The 26,656-nt window shown below is 35.4% G+C and overlaps 2 protein-coding genes across 4 annotated transcripts; one reads left to right on the top strand and one right to left on the bottom strand.

The window, feature by feature from the left end:
• Positions 1–771: 771 nt before the first annotated feature.
• LOC138334293 (RING finger protein 145-like) lies at positions 772–6,939 on the bottom strand. 2 transcript variants are annotated; one of them, XM_069282933.1, is made up of 3 exons: positions 6,884–6,939; positions 5,858–6,055; positions 772–4,568 (listed from the first exon to the last, which is right to left on the bottom strand). In XM_069282933.1, exons 2-3 carry the CDS (start codon positions 6,024–6,026, stop codon positions 2,740–2,742), a joined length of 1,998 nt encoding a protein of 665 aa, XP_069139034.1. In that variant the 5' UTR covers positions 6,027–6,055; positions 6,884–6,939; the 3' UTR covers positions 772–2,739. The 2 variants fall into 2 exon arrangements, with proteins under 2 accessions (XP_069139034.1, XP_069139035.1); XM_069282934.1 differs by having other exon boundaries at positions 6,918–6,933.
• A 234-nt stretch (positions 6,940–7,173) lies between these two features.
• LOC138334292 (protein TRC8 homolog) lies at positions 7,174–21,617 on the top strand. Of its 2 annotated transcripts, XR_011210084.1 has the most exons (3): positions 7,174–7,467; positions 11,312–15,803; positions 15,915–21,617. XR_011210084.1 is itself a non-coding variant. In XM_069282932.1 (2 exons), exons 1-2 carry the CDS (start codon positions 7,278–7,280, stop codon positions 13,045–13,047), a joined length of 1,926 nt encoding a protein of 641 aa, XP_069139033.1. In that variant the 5' UTR covers positions 7,174–7,277; the 3' UTR covers positions 13,048–21,617. The 2 variants fall into 2 exon arrangements, 1 of the variants encoding a protein (XP_069139033.1); XM_069282932.1 differs by having other exon boundaries at positions 11,312–21,617.
• The last annotated feature ends 5,039 nt before the right edge of the window (positions 21,618–26,656 follow it).

The following is a 26,656-nucleotide window of genomic DNA, read 5'->3' as shown; positions in this document are numbered from 1 at the left end:
ATTACCAGTAGATAATCCAGTCACTCTTATTACCAGTAGATAGCCCAGTCTCCCTCATTACCAGTAGATAACCCAGTCACTCTTATTACCAGTAGATAGCCCAGTCTCCCTCATTACCAGTAGATAACCCAGTCACCCTCATTACCATAGCCCAGTCACCCTATTTTCCAGTAGATAATCCAGTCACACTTATTACCAGTAGATAATCCAGTCACTCTTATTACCAGTAGATAGCCCAGTCTCCCTCATTACCAGTAGATAACCCAGTCACCCTCATTACCATAGCCCAGTCACCCTATTTTCCAGTAGATAATCCAGTCACTCTTATTACCAGTAGATAGCCCAGTCTCCCTCATTACCAGTAGATAACCCAGTCACTCTCATTACCAGTAGATAACCCAGTCACCCTCATTACCAGTAGATAATCCAGTCAGTCACCCTCATTACCAGTAGATAATCCAGTCACCCTCATTACCAGTAGATAATCCAGTCAGTCACCCTCATTACCAGTAGATAATCCAGTCACTCTCATTACCAGTAGATAACCCAGTCACCCTCATACCAATTGACCGATCGCCAGGTGTAATATAGCCATGCCTCGCGCTCACAAACGCGCATATTTCTATTCACTGTCGGAGCAAACATCGTAGCACACACAATACAAAATGCAAAGTCACGTGCGATTTAATTGACAGCTGGCGATCCGTCAATAGATAATATCCTTCTATTTATCAGTATGCTCCTTGTAAAAATAAGACTTAACAGGTTAAATATCATTCCATTCTTTTTAATATCACTTGATTTTGGAAAAAACAAATATCATTAACCATCAAATAAGCATGATCTCAATTCAAAAGCTGATCAAGTCAAATGCACAGTTTACCCACATACCTATCTATCACATACTGTAAGACTTTTTCATATGTGGATAGAGATATTCTAATCAAGGGACACAAAATGTTATACCTATATTTTGTGATCCTGTGGGTAGAATATCCCTATCCTTCAAATCCACAAATCCAAAAAGTATTTTTCTCTTATACCTTGATGTTTTATAACAAATTTAAAATTATGATAGCCGGCCATTTTTAGAAAGTTCAACAACAAAGTATTAATTATCCACATAAGAAATTGTGTGATATTTTTAAAGCAAATACGGTTGTTTGCATTCTTTCAAGTAAAACTAGTAGTTTCCAAAAAAAACCATCAAAATTCACCCAGAATACTATAATTTTGTTTACACAGTGACATCACAAAGTTTTATACAGGTGGTAGACAAGTTTAATAGAGATTTGAAAATTTGGCCAATACACGTTCTTATGAACTTAATAAGGACATGTGTATTGGCCGAACTTTCAAATCTTTTTATTTCTGAGTCACAGGAACTCGTCTACCATCTGTAGTATAGTCGGGTATTTTCACGGGTCAAAATGGCTGTGATTTGGACAAGAAATGAGAAATTTAATTTTAGTGCTTTTTGACTATAAAGGTATATACAATGTATATAATTCCTCAATTTTTCACATTAATATCAATATCCTGAAAAAATATCAACCCCGCAACAATTACAGGCTTAATGGTACAGCCACAAAGAATACAAGTGTATATTGCATCAAATAAACGAGTATTACGCCGAAAGGTAAGAGAGAAAAATGTACCTATCCACTATAGACAAAGAGAAAAATGTACCTATCCAATATAGACAAAGAGAAAAATGTATCTATCCACTATAGACAAAGACAAAAATGTACCTATCCACTATAGAAAAACAAAAATCAATGTTTTATTTTTCTAACAAAGTAGCTCTGCATATAGTAAAACACCAATTGTAGGTCGATCCAGTGCTCCCGATGCCAGCTAGGACAAACGATGACGATGATACAATGAAGATTTATTGCTGAGGTTGCAGATTTAGGGTAGAACGAGTGGAACTCTGGATGTCAGTACTATTTTCTGTCTTTGCCTATAACAATTACCTCCCTTTAGGTATTGATTGTGATGTCCTTATATTTTGTGAACAAAACTCGCATCATTTTCTCCAAAACAATACCTACACACAAGGGCAAAAAAAAAGAATAACCAGAAGAAGAAGAATAATGATAAGAAACGGAGCAAACACAATAAGTTCCCCACTCTGTAAATTAGGCTTGTTAGTTACATTATACAAGTTCTTTATCAATTCAACTTAGAATTAAAACCTTAAAATACACTGCAAGTTATGAAACGACCCGACCTGATTTCCCAACACACTACTGTAAAGATAGATTTATGATATTTATTACTGTACTAAGGTGAATGGAACAGGTCAGTTTGGCTTGTACATACATATAAGTCACTAGTGTTAAATAAGCTCAATGATCAGCTTCTGTGACTCAGTCGGTAGAGCCAGTGGTTTATCACACCAGAGACCGGGTTACATTCGTGGTCAAGGCAATCAACAGGAATACATATATGTATATTCCATTATTCTAGCTCTGTTTATGAAATATTTCTTACGTAAAAGGAAAATTTCAATCTTTAGCCTTTTTGACACCATTAAACAAGTAACAAAGCAAACTAAACATTAATAAAAATCATGATTCGACCCGGGATCACCTGAATTCATGCATCATATATATCATATCAGCATGAAGAGCACTTCAGCAATACTAAAATAAATATCAGCATGAAGAGCACTTCAGCAATACTAAAATAGATAGGTTTATACACATTGTTAAAATCAGTATCAAGGTTTATGTGTTAAGATGTATTTAAATTATAACTTTCTTTATTGGCATCATCTTCATTACTGTTATCATCGACTTTATCATCATCACTATAGTTATCATCACTATAGTCATCATCATCATTATCATCATCATCATCATCATCATCATCATCATTATCATCACTATCATCACCTCTCTCTGCCTGGGGAGAGTCACCATTAGAAGCAGTATTATCTCCCATTTCATCTACAGGTACATTGTTAACATCGTCTACACGACCTTTCACTCCATCCCCAGAACCTTGTGCATCACTATCTGTGGCAGTTTGGTCAATTTTTTTATGGCACATTGGACAATTTTCCCTAATATAAAGCCATTTTCTCAGGCAAGTTCCATGAAAGAAGTGACCACAGGGTGTTATTCTTGCCGAATCTAAACCCATGTAACAAATGGGACAAACATCATTGTACATGGCAAGCTGTTCCGCTGACGCGTGTGGTAGAGATTCCATTCTTTTGACTGCCTCCCTCCTCAGTAAAAAGCTTTTCCAGCCAGTCTGTAGTCTTTGCCAAACATTAAAATAACAGTGAATAATGAGTATGGAGGAGTTAATCCAGCTCCATTCTCCAGTGATGGACTCCTTCATACCATAACAAACCACAAACACCGCTACCACAAATTCCAAAATACGAACAACAGATCTCGTGTAATAAATAACGTCGTCCAAAGAGTCCCAATTTGTTGTACTTAAGGCATCATACATGAAAAGTGCATAGACTACAAGAGCTCCTATGACCTGGACTGTTGTAAGCAAGCAGCTTGACATGATAACAAGTAACCAAAAGTCAAGGTCAAAATAATGGCAAATTGAATAGGTCATAAATAATGGAAACATCCAGAGGAATGTGAATAAGGCTACAGCGCGGACATGTTTAAATATGTTCTTGTTGTGGGCGGCGCTCAGCCCTAGTAAAATAGGTTCAGCCATTTCATACATGGACTGTATGAGTGAGGAAGCTACGATGAAAAGGAGTATACTCATGAGAAATGCTCTCTGTAGAGGCTTCAACTCTAGAAGACCAGTCTGGAAGGCAATGAGTAACATTGTAAAACCTTCTGTCCAGCCACGAAGTGAATCGTTGTCAGCTTGATAACTTGACCAACCTTGGAGGAAGATTTTCGTCAAGGTCAAAATGCAGTAGGAAGCATATGAAATGGTGACGGACAGTGCGAACAATGAAATTGGTGTGGCGCAACATTCCCCGATACTGGCTAAAAATGTGATCATGACGCCTTCTTCTACTATCGGCTGATTGATGGAGGTGGCGTAGATATAAAGTTGCGTAGAAAACATCACTAACCAGAAAACAAGAAGCTGCACTGAAAACAATAGGGAATGCCAGAGGCCGAGCAGGACTGGGATGATACCAAACACCTGTAACGAGATGTACAGCCTGTTCACAGATTCCTTACAGGTGTTAATGATGCTGCCAATACAGTTCAGGAAATACAGACAAGCCATTATAACAGTAAATATCACTGCAACATCAAGTACAACACGTTGTTCCTCCACGCCTGTTCCTAATAAACACGCGAAAATTGGCATCGTAAAAACGAAGAATGTGTACCGGACCCAATTTGTGATGTCCAACAGATAAGCCGTACCAATTGCCATTACACACTGAAAAATTAGGAACATCACAACCTGCTGAATTTCCCTGGTGTCCTCAGAGTGAGTCTCTATGTACAACAGAACCAGCTTATGCTGGAAGAAGAGAAGTATCATTGCAATGAAATGCATGTACAGATTCACAAGTTTCCGAAGAGGGAGTGTCGCCACCACAACAGCAACGAAGAGTGCTGGAAAAAAAAGAGAAGCAAAAAGGATTAATAGCTAATATATTGGTTCTTGAATATCAAGTCAATTGTTTTTCTGAATCATTCTGTCATTTTATTGTCTTTTTATACTGGCCTTGAGCCAATGAACATCAGAATGATATCCTTATATAAACTGGAAAGAAAGCAAATGATAGAATAATTTAGACAAGTTAATTTCTTGAATATGCTACATATGTACATATAATTGAAATACAATGTATTGTATATACATCATAAAATGGCTGTTAATAAATATTTATCAAACTCAAAGAGTATTAACTAATAAAACATTCAATATTAGAATCAGGAATTTTACTACATAATCAATCCGATTCAGAGTGATATGTATTTTAACTCACCGCATACTCCCCTAATAAATGATTTAATAGCAGAAGATACAGGAAGACAAAGGAAACAAATATTATAATAAAAGTTAAGCCCAAGAAACCTTTCTGTGAGCAGAAGCCAATGGTAGATTACAGAAAGCTTTAGCCATGATGTTTAAAAGAATGCTACGTAACAAGAGACCCATGGGCTGCTTTAAGGGTCATTTAATTTGACTATCAGTAAATATGTATTTGATGAATTTGACCTTGAATGAAGGGCATGCATACAAGGTCATTCAATTTAACAAACATAGTAGTTCTGTATACCAGCATGCTACAAGCCCAATATCGGGCTTCTAGGCCTCTTAAATTAGGACAAAAATGTTGTGATAAGATTTTAGTCTTTTGACTCCATTAACCCTGAAGGCCAAGGACATTTATTTGAACAAATTATGTAGCCCTTTATGACAGCATTCTATAGGTCCAACATCAGGTCAAATACCTTGGTCCAGTTTCATGAACATTACCTAAATTTAAGGAAGGCTCCTTAACTTAAGATTGTTTCATTAACTTTTATTTTTCAATGGGCAAAGTTAAGGTAAGGAAGGAATTCCTTAGAGTTAAGGAATGTTTATGAAACTGGGCCCAGGTCTCCAAACCTCTTAGTTATTTACATTCTTTTTGACCCCTGGGACCTTAAATGAAGGTCAATGTCATTAATTTGAACAAACTTAATTAGTAGCCTTCATTCCAGCATGCTACGGGCCAAATATCAGCACACTGCATGAGCCTTTCCGTTATTGAGAAGTTGTTTGAATGAAAAGTTTATGCATGATTGACAACGACAAACGAAACATGATGTCTATAGCTCAACTTTACTGTTCAGTTCAGATGACCGACCTAAAAACTGTTAAAATAACTGAGTTGTTTGAAAATAATATTTACCTGCATAGCTTCCCACAGCATAAAGATTTTCATCTGGTGGATTTTTGCTAAAGAGTTTGTTGGCATGTCTTTGTGAGGTTCGGAACCAAAGCTCCACTATAAAGAGAGCAGGGACTCTCAGTATCACACATACCGCTGACTTGATGGAGCCTTGACCGACAGTCAGCATGCTTCCATGTAGCTAGCACCACATAACATCTACAACATAAAGACAGCAAGCTGTAAAACATATGGGTCCTATTGCTGCTACATGTACAATATAATTTTGGTTTTATTTGTTTATAATCCTATTAATAGGGTCATATAAGAAAATGTGCCATGTTTGTTGGTGGAGGAAAGCCAGAGTACCTGGCGAAAAACCATTGACCTTCAGTCTGTGCATGTATCTGGCAACTACCCCACATGGGATTCTGTTTCAAAATTGACAAACATGCCAACTCAGCTGTTTCAAGCATTGTTAGTACTCTAAGCAGGGGATATGTAAACTTGTGAGTTGTTGTGTCTTCGAGGGCAAAAGGAGAGTAGCTCAATTGGGCTTGGTCGTCAGTGGTGATCAGAGCAGAGATTGGTAGCTCAGTTGGTGGAACATCGATCTGGCTAGTGTTCAGAGGTCGAATCCCAGTCTGGCTGCTATATTTTCTCCTCTCCTATAACATTTTTAACTATATTTGAAACTGAACAGACATGCCAACATGCACAGTACAGTTTTCAGCTGTCAGATGATTGCAATTGTAGATATACTGTGCGTCATGTAGCTATCAGGCTGCCACCAAACCGAATCATCACTTTTGACAGATAGATGTCAATCACAGCCGACACGAGATATTAACTGTTAAATTGAATGTCAGGGCCAAGAGAAATTTTTCGATAGAAAAATTACATTTCACACCTTCAAAGTGAAACCAATTTTCTAGATGGACAAATGTTGTTCAAGCTATAACACATAGATTGTAATATCTAATAATACATCAATTACATTAATGAAATGTTTGCGACCTTCAGAGAGCAAGTCTAACTAAGTTATACCTGCAGTGTCAGTGGAAATGATATTCTCACGTACCAGATGGGAGAAATGAAACCGGAAGTACTGAAAAAATGTTTCTAATGTTATTATAAAACGAAACAAAATGGATGTGAAGATATAGTGGAAATATAAAAATGAGAAACATCTTTTAATTTTATTTCGAAATAAAAACGGAAAATATTATTTAAATGTTCAGAAGTGATTTTATGATATGGAGTTAATAAAAATATAAACATTGATTACTCCCTAAACGTTAGATAATTCAGCAAATTATACTAACCCACCGGAAGTTGTCCGTTGACACAACCTAACGATTGTAGATTCGGAGAATACAAATTTTAGTAATAATGCATTTGACGTAGAAGGTCAAAGACATTTGTCTATGCATTATATCTGATGAAGATCACAGCCATGCCGTGGATGACAGATATAATCAGAATGTGGGAAGTCATCTTGAGAGTGCCCCCACTTTTCTGGATAGACTCTCTCCTGAACGACACATTTTTCTCCTACTTTCAGTTCCTTTATTTTGAAACACCGACGACATTGATCCAGTACATCGGATGGCTGTTTGTTCTAACGTTTTGTAAGTAACTTTTTATAGGTATATTTCATTTTTTATTTATCTGACCCCATTCTTTAATGTTGTGATGACTTTTGGTCTCTAGGATCCCGGAGCGACCACATGACCATATACTGGTGTAGTCAGGTTGGGCACATGTAAACTTATTGGTATTATAGCGATATATAGGCCTAGCTATAATAACTATTTATAGCTATACATAACTGACGGTAAACAACATCTTTGTAGATAAAAATTGTTCCGCTCAAAACCTTACTCCTGAAACTTGCAGTGGCTGTTTATAGCGATTATTCAAAGCAGTTTTGATAAGATAATATGAATTTAAGGCAATGCCTCAGAAGAGCGCAGCTACTTATAAAAAATGTAAATATAGTTAGGAATATAACCTCAGAATGTGATTAAAACTGTTTTAACTTGTAGTCCAATCATTGATTTTTAGTGCTATTCTTCAATATTTGTGTCTAGCAGTCGTCATTAAAGCAGGTTAGAAAGAAATATTCAACTGGATTATTTTATTTTTTTCTTTCGATCTTGTTTCCCTCCAATGCGGAAAACTTGGCAACATGCTATGTATCAAAAATGTGCGGGAATATGTGGGGTCATCTTTAGCACCAAGCTTCCTGACGTCACGGTTGACGGTGCTGTGCGCTTGACAACACACAGACAGTATATCATTTTGACCAGTACATTTATTGTGTCGTTCTTATCCTTGTGTAGTTATCTAAAACTACTTAAAGTAATTTCAAAGTGAATCCTGGTGATACGTTTTGCCTACAGAAAAAAAATAAAATCTCGTCATGCTGACAACGAGAATTAAAACATGGCTGCCTGCATGGAGGCGCGAGACTTTTCCCGCGGGACACGATTTCAAAGTCCAAGGGGTACTGGAATGTATTGGATTCTATATGCTCACACACGTGTTATGGTTAGTAGAGCTTCGCTGTGAAAATCAGCATAGCAGTATCAATATACAGAAGGCTTAATTTATTGCGGTGGTGAGAATAGTTAGTCAGTCAGTGGTCTCTGACCTGTAAGTTAAAGGTCATGCTAATTTAATTGCTAAATCTACATAAGCTTACATACAAGGTAACCGTGGATTATGGGGATATCCACCAATAACTTCACCACACCTTCACCAAGGGTTTCTGTGGACTTCACCCAATTGCAAGAATATTGGTTGCGCTTGCATGCATTCAACACAAGCACTGTACTTAAATAGGAAAAAGTTGGAACTCGCCGACACCGTTTGGTATCGGGCCAGGTCATCTCCTATTCAGACAGCTAGCTTACAACAAAATATTACCACCATGAAGCGTACTTACCTTGGTCTTTTCAACAAATGAATAATAATTTTATCTACTCATAGCAATCCGTTTATTGTCATTTTACCCAAGATTTACTAAATGTTTTGATGTTTTTACTGTACATTTTTGTTCAAGTTTTACATATTTTTTGTTGGTGTCATCATGATCAGGTCCAGTTCAATATTCACTTCTCCGATTCCCAAATGAATAATTAACTTGTCTGGTAGCCCATTGTCCACAGTCCCAGGTATATGTACGTTGCATTATACTGGGACTCTAGAGAATGTACATTAAAATTGTAGATTCAAGATTCATGATTCAAGAAATTTTGTTTTACGTTGCATATTTGAAACAAATACAACATTAGCACTGTAGTGCTATTCTCGCGACAAGCACTGTATTTGCTGCAGTTTTATAAAATATTCATAAAATTGCCCACCAAAGCATGTATAAGTTATCAGAATCCTTGTGAAAGAGAAACAAGATAAGCTATAAGATATCAGTCTTGGTGCTTTGCTAGCTCTGATGCACATGCTCGGAGAGGCAGTCACTAGCTGTCATGCAAGTATGCCACAGGTAAGTCACCACAGACACAGGACAGTGCTGTACATAGATAGATACATAGATTTATTCTGACTACATACGTGTACATGTAAACATGTACAGGATTTTTTATAATCCTATAATAGTCAGCTCTTACAAATTTACGGATTTATTTTTTCAGTGTACAAATACTTTTGTGGCTGATTTTTCCAATGTGAATCAAGTTCGTATTCAAATTGCGTAACTGTCCTAGAGTGAACAACATTTGATGGGAGACTGTTCCAAGCATTCACGACTCTCTGGGTGAACGAGTGTTTTCTCACGCACAGCCTTGAATGTTCTTTGTATACTTTCAAATCATGTCCATCATGCTTTTCGTATCATCCGCATACAGATAGGTGTCTGTCCCGCCGGTACTTGTTACATCGGGGATATCATTTATATAGAGAACAAAGAGAAGTGGTCCCAACACAGAGTCCTGTGCTATCCCGCTTAAAACTGGATTCCACTCCCGACGTTTTGCCATTCACTACAACTATAGATCTTTGTTTTCTTCCAAACAGAAACGCTTAGATCCAGGTGGAAAACTGACCACCGATGCCATATTTTGCGAGTTTATGTACTAGTCGGTCATGAGGTACTATATATATGTGTATATAATATCGAAAGCCTTCATAAAGTCACAGTATATAATATCCACGCATGCTTCTTTATCCAAAATATCTGTCCATCTATCCATGACATTGGTAAGTTGAAGAACCGTGGATCTACTGTCTATAAAACCAAACTGGGCGTTACTAAATAGCTTATTTCTTTTCATGTGACTCATTATTTTATCCCTTATTATTGATTCTAATATTTTACAATCAACACTGGTCAGGCTTGCTGGTCTATAGTTTGAAGCCGTCTTCCGATCTCTTTTCTTAAATATTGCCATTATATTAGCACATTTCCAGTCCGCAGGTAATTTCCCATTGTCGGTTGATGTTTGAAATATTAATGATAGAGGATGGCATATAATATCGCATGTCTCTTTAAGAACTCTAGGATGGATCCTATCCGGTCCAGGTGATTTCGAAATTTTCAACTTCGTTAGCTTCTGCACGATTTCTGTGGAAATATTTAATTGAGTGATCGGCTCCAAATCAGTCTTTTCAATATCAGGCAGTGATTTATCATTATCTTGGGTAAACACTGTCTGGGAAAAATTAGCTAGTACATTTGCTATTTCATCATCTGTTGTAGTGATATCCTCTTTGTTATTATTTTTGTACAGATTTGAAATATTGGATTTACGTTGTTGTATTAGATTTCGCGTATCTCCAGAATTTTTTAGGATTGTCTTTTACTTGTTGTGCTATTTGTTTCTCATGTAATTTTACCGCCTTCCTTGTGAGTGACCTTACTTGATTCCTTACTATACAATATTCTGTGTAGACTTCTTGATCCCGAGTAGACTTCTTGATCCTGAGTGGACTGTAGTACAGTATATATATGTACCCTATATTTTTTGTCCTATAACCTAAAATAATTTTTTTCCTGTCTGAAACATGTTAAAATGTACACTATTGCTTCACTAGCAATTTACATGTGTAACCCTGGTCGATACTTATATAGCCGCAATATTCAGCTAGAGAGAATTGACTTCTAGATCTCTTCAGCTCGATCGGTTGAGCGTCAGACTAGTAAGTCAGAGGTCCCGAATTTAATCCATAGCAGAGGCAGTGATTAAATTTATTATTTTACATTTTTGCCCATGTAGGGATGCTGGAATGATATTTGCGAAGGAGAGAACTAGAGAGAACTTCTGTTTAGCTCAAACTTTTGACTGTCATACTATAACAGTTCAAAACCTGGCAGAGGCAGTGATTGAATTTATTATAAATCATGCACCCTCAATTTAATCTATGTATATATATTTATATTCTGTCTAGTACAAAAAATTGCTTGATACAAATTTCTGTTTGTTAATACGCTATATAATTTATGTCTTTTTGCAGGTATAACAATTGCTGTGGGTGTTTTCCTGTTGGGAACAAGAGAGCTGCTCACCGTGTACAGCCGTATCATGTCTCTACTGGCCATCCTTGTCGCTTACTTCATGAATAAAGAGTTCACAAAGTCAGCTGCCATTACAACGGACACAATGACCTCTGAACCACCGGAGAGTGTTCAACATGGATTACAAACATGTGTTCATTATCTAATTTGTCAGCTCACTGCTGCTTTCATCTTTTGTAAATCCTGGCAATTTCAGACAGATTTCCGTTTCAACACCATGAAATATTTTGGTATTATTTTCTTTTCATTTGTTTTTCCAGTCTGTATAAAATCAGTGATGCAAGTAATATATCCAATTTCAGAAAGTTTACTTTTCTGGTCTCATTGGCTAGGACTGGTTATACCACTAGTCATTCTATCAGAGGATGTTATCACCTCCGCGTCATTTCTCTACGTCAGATTAAAACGTTCATACAACTTAATTAAGCTGACAATTGATGCCATTGGATTACAAGGATTTCTTGAAAATCATTGGGTTCGTTTACAAGTTCCAAAGGTGCTAAGACTATTTTTTACAAGTAGATTTATATTTCAAGTTGCATACCTGTTTTGGACATCAGAAGTGCCGTCTAGGCAAGCGATTACTAATCAGGTAAACATGGATATTTTAAACAATGTGAGCTACCAGGTAGTGGTAGGAAGCTGTGATAATGTTGTGGCATTACTAGGTTTGACTAGCATTGTCTCCTTGTGTGCTCATTATATTGGAGTTTTTATGGCATTTTGTATTGGATCATCAGAAGATGATGACAAAAATATTGGAACAGTGTCCGCAATTTTATTCTTTATACTTGCTCTGCAAACTGGACTCACAGGCCTAGAGCCTGAGAAACGGCTAGCAAGACTTTACAAAAATGTATACTTACTAGGAACAGCAATTACACACTTTATACACAGCATGGTTCATCCACTACTGATGTCTCTGAGTGCGTCACGCAGTATGCACGTCCAGCGCCATGTTCGCGCTCTGGCAATGTGTGCCTTCCTCATCACATTCCCTTCCTGCCTTTTGGTCTACCTCTGGAGTATTCATAGAATCAACACTTGGCTTATGGCCGTCACAGCATTCAGCCTTGAAGTCATCATCAAGGTCATCGTGTCTCTCATGGTATATTGTTTGTTTATGCTGGATGCCTACCGAGACAAGTTCTGGGAGTCGCTGGACGATTATGTTTATTATATCCAATCAACAGGCAACACAATAGAATTCTTATTTGGGATCTTCTTGTTCTGTAATGGAGGTTGGATATTACTGTTTGAGTCAGGAGGAACCATTCGAGCTGTTATGATGTGTATCCATGCCTATTTCAACATATGGGTCCAAGCAAAAGAAGGCTGGAAAGTCTTTATGAAAAGGAAAACAGCAGTGGATAAGATCAATTCTCTCCCTTTAGCCAGTCAGGAACAACTCAGTAGTCTTAACGATGTGTGTGCTATTTGTTACCAGGAGCTTCAGAATGCCCGTATAACATCATGTAACCATTATTTCCATGGTGTCTGTCTTCGTAAGTGGCTCTATGTTCAGGATAACTGTCCGCTGTGCTTTAAAGTTATTTACAATCCTCCAGGGAGAGTCAACTCCAGTATGGAAGGGGATGACGCCAATCAAAATAATATAAACAATGGTTTAGGCTTACCAATACCTGTTCCTGTCCAACAGGACCATCAGGACTAGGTCAGAATGGGGTAAACCATCTCTGTTAAAGTTTGTTAAAGGCTAAACAAAATGTGTTGAATGTCTGTTGAATTTTTAACCCCCAGAGAAGGTAGAGAAAACTATTTATTATTATTTTACCAGTACTGTCTGTTCATAGACCTTTTTTAAGAATACAGGGTCTTATCATTGCTTTCTTGTCAGGCCACCTTAATCAACATTCATCGGCCTTAACAATATGTTTAACAATGTTAGATTTATCAAAGATATCATATACACTTACTGTCATCAAACCTTTGTCTCTTCCATAAGAGTGCAGAGCTGGCAAGCACTCAGCGAGCCTCTTGTTGACTGGTACAACTCCTACACAAAGTTATCGAGCCTTCTAAACACTGTATTTGCGGTAATTAGCACCCCTCCCCTTTTCTGGTGAAGTTGTATAAACGCCCCCATCCCATGGATTTAACCCTGTTTTACAAAATGTGATGCCTCTAATATCAGCATTGTATCCCATATTACATGAACTTGGAGTCTTTTATATGTGAATCCAACATAATAGTGTATCTCAAAGGTTAAAAGGCACATATATGTTTACTGTAACAGATTAATGCATAATGAGTACAGATAGGAAAAAAAATGGGTGACTTTTTTCATCTACAACTATAGAACTTTAAGCACCCTAATAAGCGCCCCCCTCCCCCCTTTGTTACAATTATTTAAGCGCCCTGGACACTAATTATGGCGAATGCTGTAACATCTTTTTACAAGCTATGCTTCAAACAAGACAAGTCCAATTTGAAAGGTTGGGTTTTACTGGTATATCTGGGAGAAGGTGATAGCTTGACAAAGGTGCAGAGATTTAACTGGTATTTCTGGGAATAGTTGTTTTTTTTTATCTGTAGATAGAAAATAAGTTCATTAAGAAAGATTGTTTGCTTTGTTTGTTCAGATTTCCTGATTTTTGTTTCCAAGTGTTAAGATATAACACAACTGGGACAGAAATTTCATTTCTAACTTAAGCTTGTCTATGGAGATAAAGAAGCCTAAATATAATGACATTACAGAACTTGTTACAAATGTCTATATGAATTATTTTAAAATCTGGGTCTTTTGAAGAATATTTAATTTAAATATCTTGGACAGGATAACCCATGTTTTCTTTTTTTGATAGTGAGGGAAATGAAACATTTGATTAGGATAGAAGAGTAAGTGTTGGAATGAGATTAATTTATTTGATGAATGCATTGTATGAATGAACTGTGGGACTAAAGTTTTGTTATGTTTTGTTTATCCAAATTATATACAGTATGTCAGCTTTTCATTGTTATTTCCTACAAGGAAATCACCTAGAATAGAATAGTTATATATGGGTGTTTTTTTTGTGCTACAAGCAAATATAGTATATACTGAAATAAGCATCTGTTAATGCAATACACAACACAAAAAACTAATTACCAGGTATATAATTATATTCAGTACTGTTGGTGTGGCAACAATCCTAAATATGATTGCATGCCAGTCTAATGTAGGCTATTACCATGAGGTAGCTACCAGCAACCACTTTTTTCATGTTTCGTATTTTACTTCTTTGTTATTTCCAACATATTCACAAATACCACATAAATTTGCAATCAAAGGCTCTTACTAATATTAATAATCCTTCATTCATATATATTCTGTCTTTGCATATTAAAGAGTTATCTGCCCCTGTGGGTAAGTATTGATTGTGATGTCATGTGTGTGCTAGTCCACATGCATGTCATATCTTTCAGAGAAGACTGTGAGTTTTGCTCATAAAACAATGATATCACCATCTGTACCTTCCTGCAAGGGAGGTAACTCTGTAATTTATGCAAAGACGTAACGTGTGATATACAATTATTTGCAAAACATTTGAATTTTCATTCAAGTTGTCTTGCGAGATTACACAAAAAAAATAATCTTGCCAAAATGGTTTATAGTATTGTACATTGAAACAGACTATATTCATATAACATGCACTGGTCATCGACTTATGAGCCTATATATATTGAGGCCAACAAACAAAAATATCCAGAATAATTTTGTGTATATTAAATTAGGACTTATACCATTGATGCTACACGTAATCTGTGATAGAATACAATGGGTAAATTATAATGTAGATCAGATATACTTGTCTTGTCTCTCCCACAGACAGTCATTGTTATGGGGATGTTATATATATATATAGTTGTTCCTTTGTTAATGCTTAATTAGAATCCTAAGATTTTCTCTTTTGTTCTAAACATTGTTTTTCAATCTTTTCAGAGAAAGAAATGATCAACAAATTTCTGTCTTTGATTATGATCATTGTAATTTGTTATGGGTATCAGAATTTCTTGAATTTAATGTTTTGTCTTAGATTTTTCAGATAATTTTGATTTGATTTACGAAGTAATTAGAATTATTGGCATCTTCACATATTGATAGTTCTCAGATAGTACATATATATAGCATGGTTTTTAAGAAATGATTGTAGTTTTGTAGCAACCCCCACCAATGATTAGGTTTTCCTTGGCTCCATTTTCAATTGTAAATGTGTCCATCATCAGAAAACAGATGCCTATCTTGAATTAAGACAAATTTTTTTCTTTTTTTTTTTTTAAATTACAGAGAAAATATTTATTCTAATTTGTCTCATTTAACATTGATTATTAAGGGGACAATTTAGTCAAAGATACAGTCAAATAATGATTCACATGGGAAATGGTATCACTAGTACGGTGACCTTTCTGTAGAAGTGTTCACTGTACAAGGTGATAACTAGCTTGTCCTCTGCATTACACATTGGCGCGACTACTTTTTTATAATGGTATACGTATCACTAGTACGGTGACCTTTCTGTAGAAGTGTCCACTGTATACAAGGTGATAACTAGCTTGTCCTCTGCATTACACATTGGCGCGACTACTTTTTTAGCTCCAACCTGAACCTGTTTTATGTAATAATTTTCTTTGTGTTTACATGTGAAAAATGCTACACCGATTTGTCCCTTCAGAGTAAATGAGAGATGAGATCAAAACAACACAATGTGTAAGTTTCTCCTTGGTGATGACCAGTGTAGGGTCTGTTAACATTCCTATGGTTCTAATTTCCCTGCCTTGTTTATTATTCCCAATACGGCAGTATAATGTGTTGGTCATTGTAATTTTCTTGTTATTTGTTGATCACCATTGGATACCACAACAAAATCCACTACACTCTGTTTATATCAAGACGGTACACTGATTACCGTGGGTAAATCACGATGCATGTTGATACTGATAGGCTTCACACTCATATTTTGTATAAAATTAAACAGAAATGGTGAAAGGACTCATCAGGCATTAATTACATTAACTTGTACGCATGTGGTGTGCATATTTTTTATGTGTATATAAATTAGCAAATATTTAGAAAGAAAAGATTCCATCTATAACAGGGACCTGAAATTATGTATTGAGGAAGTCTCCTTTGAAGGGGATCGACGTTTAGTGCCACCAAACAGAGCAATAAACACACTTCAAAATTATATCCATACATGTACACATCTCTAAAGACATTTAATTACTGTAGAACAGACATGTAACCACACTCAAAAAACCACATCCATACACACCTCTAGGAACATTTTAAAAAATGTAATCGGATTTGAAATTGATTGTATTTTCACTCTGTATTCCACAGATGCTATATGTATGAAAGGGAATGACGATTTGTTATGTTTTCACGGTCAGTCATATCACTATATGGTGTGATCATTTATTGTACATAAGATGTGAATGTGATATAAATGTTAAAACGCTTGTTGAAAGTTTATGTACGTTATAGCTCTACGATGTTTAGTTATTGTTTTATGTTGTTATTTTTATAATGTCAGTATTTTATTACACTGTGCAGATTTTCAATTTATAAGAGACAAGTACTGGTTCTTTGATATCTCTGACATGCAGTTGCTAATTCTATTTCATGTCATGAGACTTGATGTTATTTTCTGTACCGAAATCGGCTTGTTTCACAAGCTATGAATCTTAGTATCATTCTTAAAGTTTGGACCTAACTGACCCTGCTGTTGATGTGCACATAGTAATGTGTTCATGAATCACATCAGTATGAAGTTTTTGCTGATTGCAGATACAATGTACAAGCTAGAAAATGAATGATGAGTGAATGAAAAAGAGAGATTAAAACAGATTAATCATAACGGCATTCTGACTTTATCAGTTCTGTTGGCTTCAGTTACAATGTTACTTCATTTTGTTGTTTTTTTGTGGCTCTCTTTCATTTTAATATGTGTTCCCCAGGCATTCCTGTTTCTAGCTGGCTGCTGTGGCTGATTAACTGAAGGGAATATGGCTTATTAGTTATAACCACTAGCTTTCCACCTCTGGGTTATAAGTTTGAAACCTCATTTTGCAGTTGATAAGTACTGGCTGAAGGTCAGTGATTTTCTCAAGGTATACTTCAAATTTCATCTACCTGATAAACCTGCATGGTCCTGTTTTAATGTACCATTTGGCTGCCATGGTATCAAATTAGAGGTAGCAGGGGTATTAGTTAACCATTGGCTTATAATTACCAGCAATTCTAGTTTTATCAAGAATTTTGGTATTGATTCTCTTTCATTGTCAATATATCTGGTCTGTATAATGGGGCACAAAGAAGAAGTGGTTAATGTGTCTGACATTAGACAACAGCTGGGATTCCCACAGATTGTGGGTCAGTGGTTTTTCGGTATGATGTGGCACACCCTCACATGTCCATGACTGTAGGACATAATGTAGTAAAAAGCAACCAAACAAGTCAAAATTGTTATACACATGTAAATCGTTTTTTGGTTTAGAAACCAATGTCAAAGCTCTGAGCATTCTGTTACATCTGTATGAAAGTATATGATACTCGTGTCTTTGTGAAATTTCATGGTTTTTCATTATTATATTATTGACTCCTTCATCTCTCTCAAAACATAGTTTTCACACCAAATGATTTTGTTTCTACTATGAGCAGAACACTTGTAATCATTAAGTACACATTGGTATGGGGTCCTCTTCACTAGAGATTCACATGAATTTACTTTATTTTATCATCTGTGAAGGCTTTGGCATAAATGTTTTTATTATTAACAAGTATAATATTCAGCTACTCATGCTTGTGATTACGCGTACACTTTACCATGTATGTTGGTAACGTTCTAAATACTTAGGTAATTTGTTTATTTACATCTACATGTATTTTTTTATATTTGTTTGTTTGTTTTTTCTGGGTTTTTTTTTTTCAATTTTAATGTACTGCAATACTGATTCTGAGATTTTGTAATGAAAAAACATCACAAAAATATTATTTGTCATAAAAGTTTGTGATTCAAATAGTTTTAGGAAGAGGAGGTAAAACTATATTCAAAGATATTGGTCATACTATCTGGAGCATTTCTTATCATGTTACATTACCATTATTATGATAATTTACAGTGCTTTTAATAAGGGGGTGTCAAGATCCCAAAACGATGGGGGTGTCAAGATCCCAAAGCAATGGGGATGTTGAGATCCCAAAACAAGGGGTTTGTCAAGATCCCAAAACGATGGGGGTGTCAAGATCCCAAAACGATTGGGATGTCGAGATCCCAAAACTATGTGGGTGTTGATATCTCAAAACTATGTGGGTGTTGATATCCCAAATCAATGTGGGTGTCGAGATCCCAATACAATGTGGGTGTCGAGATCCAAAAACAATGTGGGTAAAGTAAGTTCCCACCTTCTGGTGATTATGACATCACCAAATTCACGTCAAAATATTAAGTCACAATCACTGGAAGGTGGGACTTATCTACACTAAATCATGCTTAATGCATGTTTATTATTTTTGGATCCCGAAATCCTCATATTCGCGGGGGTCAATATTTTGTTTCCTGTACAAGACATATTCGCAGTGGTTAAATTTTACAGTTCAAGTAACATGTGAATTATCCAATACTATTGCTGTTATTTATGCCAATTAATTTCTAAATATTTCTCAGGGTTCTAAAATTCACAGATTTTAGTTAATAGCAAATATAAACCAATCGCGAAATTTGACCAGTATAAAGCAAATAAAAACATAGAATCATTGTATACTTCCTGTATGGTTTTACCTAGTCAGTGTAGCCATGTTGATTATATCTGTAGCTAGAATTACACAGATCTAGACACCAGTTTCATATCCATGGAAAGTCATTGATTCCTCAAAAATACACTGCCCTCCAAAAGTTCTGTGCATTTTTAGGTCAACTGAGACAACGTATCAAGTGACTTATTCTAATTGCCTTTTGTACGTTGTCCTGCATTGTCCGTCGTGCGTCATCCATCGTCCATCGTGGGACGATAAACAATTTACATTTTTCAACTTCTTCTCCAAAACCGCTGAAGCAATTTCAATGAAATTTTGGAAAAACCTTCTAAGGCATAAGGCTAATCAAAATTGTGAATTATATGACCCCCAACCCCTAGGGGGCTGTGGAAGGGGCCAAAAGGGGTTAAAATTGGCTAATTTCAAAAATATTCTTTACCACTCACAGATGTGGTAGAATCAAATACTTTTCATAGATAGAAAGGTCTCAAGGCCCTATACAAAAATTGTGAATTATATGACCCCCAACCCCCAGGGGGCTGTGGAATCTAGGGGCCAAAAGGGGGTAAAATTGACTAAAATTTCAAAAATATTCTTTACCACTCACAGATGTGGTAGAATTAAATACTTTTCATAGATAGATTGGTCTCAAGGCCCTCTACAAAATTTTGAATTATATGACCCTGGGGTCTCAGGTTCCCCCTGGGGAGGGGGTTAAGTTTACTGTAGTTTATAAAGGGAAAACACATTTTTGAGCATTATTTGGTCATTTATAATAAGGAAATTGGTCAAATACTGTCAAAATTATCCCTATGAGAAGTCCCTTGCATTCTATTAACAAAGTTTCCATGAATGACCCCCAGGAGCCTTAGGGGCGGGGTCAAATAGGCTAAAATTTCAAAGATCTTCCGAATTCTGAAACTGATAGAATCAAATACTTTTCATAGATAGAAAGGTTTTACAAAAAAATGTGAATTATTTGACCCTGGGGTCTCAAGTTACCCCCTGGGGAGGGTGTCAAGTTTACTATAGTTTATTTAGGAAAAACATTTTTATGAACGTTATTTGCTTATTTTTCATAGGAAATTAGTCAAACTCGGATAGAATTAATACTGTAGCCTGAAATAGCATTTTAACGTCATATCCATATTAGTCCTGGCCGACCCCCAGGGGATAGAGGGGCGGGGTCAAAATGGCTTAAATTTCAAAAATCTTCTTCTGAGTTTATAGATTTGATGGAACCAAATACTCTTCATAGATTAAAAACTCAAAATTATAAAATCACTGATCGACTTCAAGGGTCTGATGGGCCAATATATATAGTGTTTAATATGTCTTTGTTTCATTCTGTATCCGAACTTGGGTGACTGTTAATGCCCATGGGCCTCTTGTTACATATATAATTTTTGAAATGTCTAACCTTGTTATTACTGGCATCAGTATTTTCTCTAAATCCTTATTGCATTTTTGAGAGTTAAATTGTCAGCAAATTTTAACACATGTAACAGAACTTTTGGAGGACACTTATATATCTAGCTCATTTAGCTGCCCGAGAACAAGTTAACTGGGTGGTACATTTTCTTTTAAGATTGAAGACTTAAAAGGCTAATTATACCAATCACTTCCTAATCACCAAGAGGCAAAAAGCTCTTTTAATTTCATTGTATCATTTGTAGGTTATAAATTAATTGTAAATAACTTTGATGAACGATGGTAACCTATTGAGCCATAGTTTCCTTAAATTCTAAAATGATTCCAATTCCTTCAGAAGTTAGCAATGCCAGCCATTAAGTTTTGTTAAAATCTGAAGCCATACATATTTATTTTGTTTAAAGTGTAGCTTAACTAGCATGGAAATGAGAGATATTGTAATCAGAGTATATTTTGTAAGGGATTTTATAAAAAGAATGTTCTTAGCAGTAACACAGTTACTTCCCCTTTAACGACTCAATATGTTGCAACATATAATGTGGGATTTCAAACATAAGATCCTTCATTATTAAGAGATCCTAGATTAGTTTTCAAATTAATAATGATGATACACTATTGATGAAGTAGTTTGCTGAATATGAAGTTAGCACATTAGGTTATTTTTAACCAGTTACACTAGTACTTATGATATTACCATAACAACATTGATATGACAAAACGTCCTGTGAAAACTGACCTTTATAAGTCTGTGTCAGAGTCAGTTTGAGTAGCGTTAGCAGACCAAGAAAGGTTTATAATATCATATTGTTGTCCTTGAGATGGAAAGTTTTAAGTTTGAGAATCTGATCAGATACAGAGCTTGCTATAACATGTGTGCCAAAGACTTTATCATTATATAGCTTTTCACTGGGGTGAAGAAAAAAATATTATATGAAAAGAAGAAAAAAGGATATGAAAAAATATTATTAATATAAAATTGTTGCAATAGAAATTTAACCAGTGAGTGCTGGGAAGAAATATAAAAATAATTAAGTAATCTTTTTGAATTCTTTATGTATATTTAAAATAATTAAGTAATCTTTTTGAATTCTTTATGTATATTTAATTACGGATACAGTCAAAACTAACTGAAAAGCCACCTGCATATATTGTCAATGCATTTGTTGGTAAGGCACTTGAGGTTGATACCAAATTTATATAATTGATAGTAAATGATCCTGTACACCGACTGTGTATCAAGGCCACATCTCTATTGTCTAAAGAGTGGCCTCTACAGACAGGTTTAACGGTATATGTATCATTACTGTGAAATCGAAAATAAATATTGAAATCATCGAATTGTTGGGTATTGTGATGTTTGTAGTTTAAGGGAGATAAATCTCAGACGCTTGAAAAATCGTTATATGGGACATAACTCCCAGAGACACATAGACTGGCCACCCGACCCTGAAGTTGTTCTAAGACTTTCTCAGCAGAGTTCTTATACTATATTGTCTCCCCCCTAGTTTGAATAAAACAGAAAGACAAAAACTATCAAGCCATACTTAAGTGATGCTTTTAATATTCTAGAGACTGGTGGCCATTCTAATCTACATGCTCCATTAATCTACACCTCTGACCAAAGGCTTTTTTCCGCTATCAAAAACTGGAGCAGACGAATCAGTATTTTTCTTCATTCACAAAAGTTACTTAATATTACCACCAATGAAAAGTTTGAACTTCTTTTACTTTAAGATAAAATATATTGCGTCCTGTTAAAGATGCTCCACCGCTGACAATTGGTATTTTTTCACTATCAAAAACAGGAGCAGACGATTTTATATTTTTCTTCAGTTACAAAAGTTACTTACTTTACACCATTACCACCATTGAAAAGTTTGAGCTTCTAATTTTACTTCAAGTTGAAAATATAAAAAAAAAATTAATTGCATCCCGAAAAAAATCCGTGGCTTTTTATCCTATATGAAATGAAGCACTGATTGCTCATGCACCAAAGGCAAAATAAATTATCTTATATTATTTTTTGTGTTAATTAGACATACATATACAAGATTAAAACCAATTATTGCTCTAATGATAAATGCCATTTTTGCTCTGTCGGCGGTGGAGCATCTTTAAAGATCCGTAACACTATATCCTACATGTATATGGAATGAAGAACTGATCATGATTGCGCATGCACCAAAAGTAAAACAAATTGTGTTATAGACCACACATACACAATTAAGCATCAGTTAACTGAAATTGTTCAAATGATGACAATAGACAATGTTTATAAAATCAATCAAGGTCCCGCATGGGGCATTTACATACAAAACATTTATGATTACATAAAGTAGACATCATACAGGACAACTTTTAAAGTGAAAACGCACTTATGACTAGAGATTCATGACTTAGATAACTATAAAGGTTATATAATAGTAGATATACAACCAACAGTAGATAGATAGTTAAATGTATACAATTTGACAGTTAGATTCCTAACTATTAGCGACAACGAGAAGTGGCTGTGTCGTTTCAGTGGGAAATTGAGTTGTTTAAATACAGACGAAGGTTTTGTGAAATAAAATCATACAGAGACACGAGGATATTCATGTTTTCGTTGTTCAAGAGCCATATAAATTGGTTAAGTGGATCTAAGTTGTAAAAAAAATTGGACATACGTCATGGCATACATTGATTAATTTCTGACGTTGAGCTCTATATTTATCACAGGCAAATAGAAAATGGACTTCGTCCTCTATGTGTCCGTCATTACAATTTTTACAATGCCTTTAATTTCGTCCCGAGGGATCTTTAAATAACGTCCAGCTTCTATCATCAGTCTATACGCGGAAATTTGAAGTTTGGTGAGAGATCGTCTCGAGTTGAAATTGGACAGAGATGAGAGATACTGTTCAGTACCAATAAGTTGAGAGCTTGCCATCCTTTAACATATCGCGTGTTGTGTGCCACATTTTAATATACTGTTCACGAAGACTTTTTAGAAGAATGCGTTTGAATTGATATTCAGATTTATAACGATATATTATAAAATATTTTTTTGTTTTACACATTTTGTTTTTTTTATTGAATTTTTCAAGTTCTAATATGAAGGTCCAATCTAGGTTAGAATAAACTGCTGCCAACTTGTGTGTTCATATAAATGACATGAACCTTGGAGGCCATAGGGGTCGAATTGACCGATATAATTACAAAATAACCAAAGTCTAGAGGCCAGATTATTTACCAGAGTTATGACGAAGTAAAAGACTACCAAGATTTAAACTTTTACCATCATACAAGGTTCACATAAATATGATTATTTGGTCTGTGCCATGAATCGGGATCAATATATAGGTACTATATATTCATTTAGTAGCTACTTTTGTAGCAGAAAAGTAGCTAGAAGTGCATTTATGCTGTAGCATTCAAAGTTCAATTTCAAACATTTTAAAAGCAGTTCTGGATCTTAATGCAGAATTATTTTACGTAAAAAAGTTCGCGGGTCATGTCCCCCAATATTTTAGAACTTTGCTAAATTATGATATTGTGAAAATAATATAGCCATTAAGCTAATAGCGCGAATTAAGATAGCTTTAATACTGGTTATTCTATCAAGTTATTTAAACTTCACGCGTCCCCAAATCAATTTCCAGTCACTAAATGTGGGTCCCGTCGCTTTCTGCTGACTTCTACTTTCAAATTCACTCTCTGCTTCTCAACCTTATCTGAAATCAAAACCAACGATGTATTTGAATTGTATTAAATTAAATTGAACCTTTTGATACTTTCCCTTATATATTTGCAGTAATTTTACGCTCCGCTAGGCACACTTTCGTTCAACCATTCTAAATAAAGTTATTCCCCCATAGAAAAGTGAGGGCGGGTCCCGATGTGTTCTATATAATCCCCCACGTCAATACAAACTCTCTATTTACCATTTCGAGTGGAGCGGTTCGGCCAGAGAGTGTGCCTATATAACTAAGTGTTGATTGTGTAGGTGTGGTTAGACCTATTAGTCTCTAAAGCATTCTAATGGTGGTCATTGATCACATGTTTACATTAACAGGTTAACACTCGATTTCCTTGAATGTTCACCATATTCATACGGCGATGTGTGTATTTAAGAGGCGTAGGTTTGAAATTAATATTTAATGTACAATCTACCTGCTAAACGTGTACTTCTTTTTCTTTATATTAATGAATGTAGTTATGACTGTGTGAATTAAATAAGTGCATTGATTTTATCATCTGCAAGTTGTCCTTAGACACGTGAAATGAGATTAAGCACTCCAGACTTGAAGTACAAAGATCGTGGACTTCACAGATAGAAAGTGTTGAAAATAACACACTCAGTGGTTTCCACAGTAATTGTCAAGCAATTGCACAATGTTATACCGAAACATCAAAATAAGTTTAATGGTTTAGCCAACAACAAGGAGTTGAAAATACTGTACATTTTATATGTTCGACCACATGTTAGAAGAGTCTTTGACTAAATGTGCAATCGAATAAAAATAAAGTCCATTATTATTATTATTTCACTTTACATTAGTTGTTTCAGTATCTTCCTTAGCTTTCGCGACTTGGCATCTCTTCTGCCTCATTAAATGTCATTGTAATGCCCTAAGAATATATTTTGCACACATCAGCTGGTGTTGGAGCAACTTTGACTTCATTTTAAGTCTAGGTTCTAATAGTACAGATTTGATGTAGAATTTATATCCATTTTTATGTGCTATCTGGGATAATTCGCCTTTTTTATGGCCCAACGGATTCTTGAGATTGTCACATACGCTCGACAAAGAGTTGTGCGTTTTTTGGTTCAAAGCCTATCCTGTAAAATACATTTTTGGTTCAAAGCCTATCCTGTAAAATACATAGAAACACTGAACGTACTGATTTTTGCGCGATCTTTTTTGTACACAGTTCTGAACAGGGTCGCGCAGTGGGGAGCTGCGCATTTACAATAACTGCTATACTAATAAAATCATGGAAGTTTTATTTTATAAAAAAAATGTTTGCTCGAAAATATCATAACCACGAATATATATATGTAGGCTTATTAACAGTACATGTACTGCATTCCGACGACGGACGTTATAAGTACTGCATTCAAGATATACTACAATATTGTAAACATTCATATTCGATTACAGATTTTAAACGGAAAAAATGATCGACATGTTAACAGTTTCAAATAACCTGAAGTTATTCTATACAAATACGGTATGTGAACCGAATGGGGTCTTATTTTAACACTTGTCAGTATAATGTATCTTACTGACTTCATGGTCATATTCACCCTTGCTTTGCTGATTGGTTTATTTAGTAATTATCTACAACTGGACTGAGTCACAGTGTAAATCAAACGACCATTAAGTCCATTACCTAAAGGTCCAGTGGTCCAATGCGGCCGGTGTCAAACAAAACCTATATACTATTTACATACTTTAACGTGTTCGTGGTATTGGATTTCAAGCTCGAACGGTCTGTGTATTTATATTTGTACCACGACTTAATTAACTAACAAACAAACGGTCACGGCAATAGATGTTTTGTCACTTATTTACAATCATGATATTTCAACATAAAAAAACCAGGTAACTGCCCCGTATCTATATAGGGCCACGTGTATTTCTAAGATAATCATAAAACAGCTTTCCGATGATGCTTCAAACTATCGCTGTTTCGTCCAACTAAAATTTAGCATCACTTCAATATGTGTTACGATCTATGGTCAATGTTTTAATGGTTGCTTCCACGGGCTTCACAAGGAAAAAGTGCTTATTAAACATTTTATGTGGATTCGATCTATTATATCATTCGAGACTTTTGAATTACAAACCCTCGCCAAATTATTTGAATATTGTGTAATAAGTTGTACTGAAATACTATGATCAATTCATTTTACTTTTAATATTGTTATTCGTAATTATTTGATTTATCGTGTCGGCCTAACTCTGTAGTAATTATATCTTTTTACCGTATATTGTCAATTGAGTAGTATTAAGGAGACCGGTCCGACCAGGTATGACACGTATCCCTAGGACATTGGACAATTAATTCACCACTGACACTTGAATTCTAAATGCCATCTGTTTATCTTCCG

Source organism: Argopecten irradians, chromosome 11, assembly GCF_041381155.1.
Source record: "Argopecten irradians isolate NY chromosome 11, Ai_NY, whole genome shotgun sequence".
Classification (NCBI taxonomy): Eukaryota; Metazoa; Mollusca; class Bivalvia; order Pectinida; family Pectinidae; genus Argopecten; species Argopecten irradians.
Note: the sequence above shows the minus strand (reverse complement) of the source record. Positions and strands in the feature narration are given on the sequence as shown.

Excerpts from the sequence above, each read along its gene's own strand:
- LOC138334293 (XM_069282933.1), bottom strand. The coding sequence starts at position 6,026 with ATGCTGACTGTCGGTCAAGGCTCCATCAAGTCAGCGGTATGTGTGATA. Across the intron at positions 4,569-5,857 it reads TGCTGTGGGAAGCTATGCAG|CACTCTTCGTTGCTGTTGTG; the intron begins GTAAATATTATT and ends TTTTTTTTCCAG.
- LOC138334292 (XM_069282932.1), top strand. The coding sequence starts at position 7,278 with ATGAAGATCACAGCCATGCCGTGGATGACAGATATAATCAGAATGTGG. Across the intron at positions 7,468-11,311 it reads GCTGTTTGTTCTAACGTTTT|GTATAACAATTGCTGTGGGT; the intron begins GTAAGTAACTTT and ends GTCTTTTTGCAG.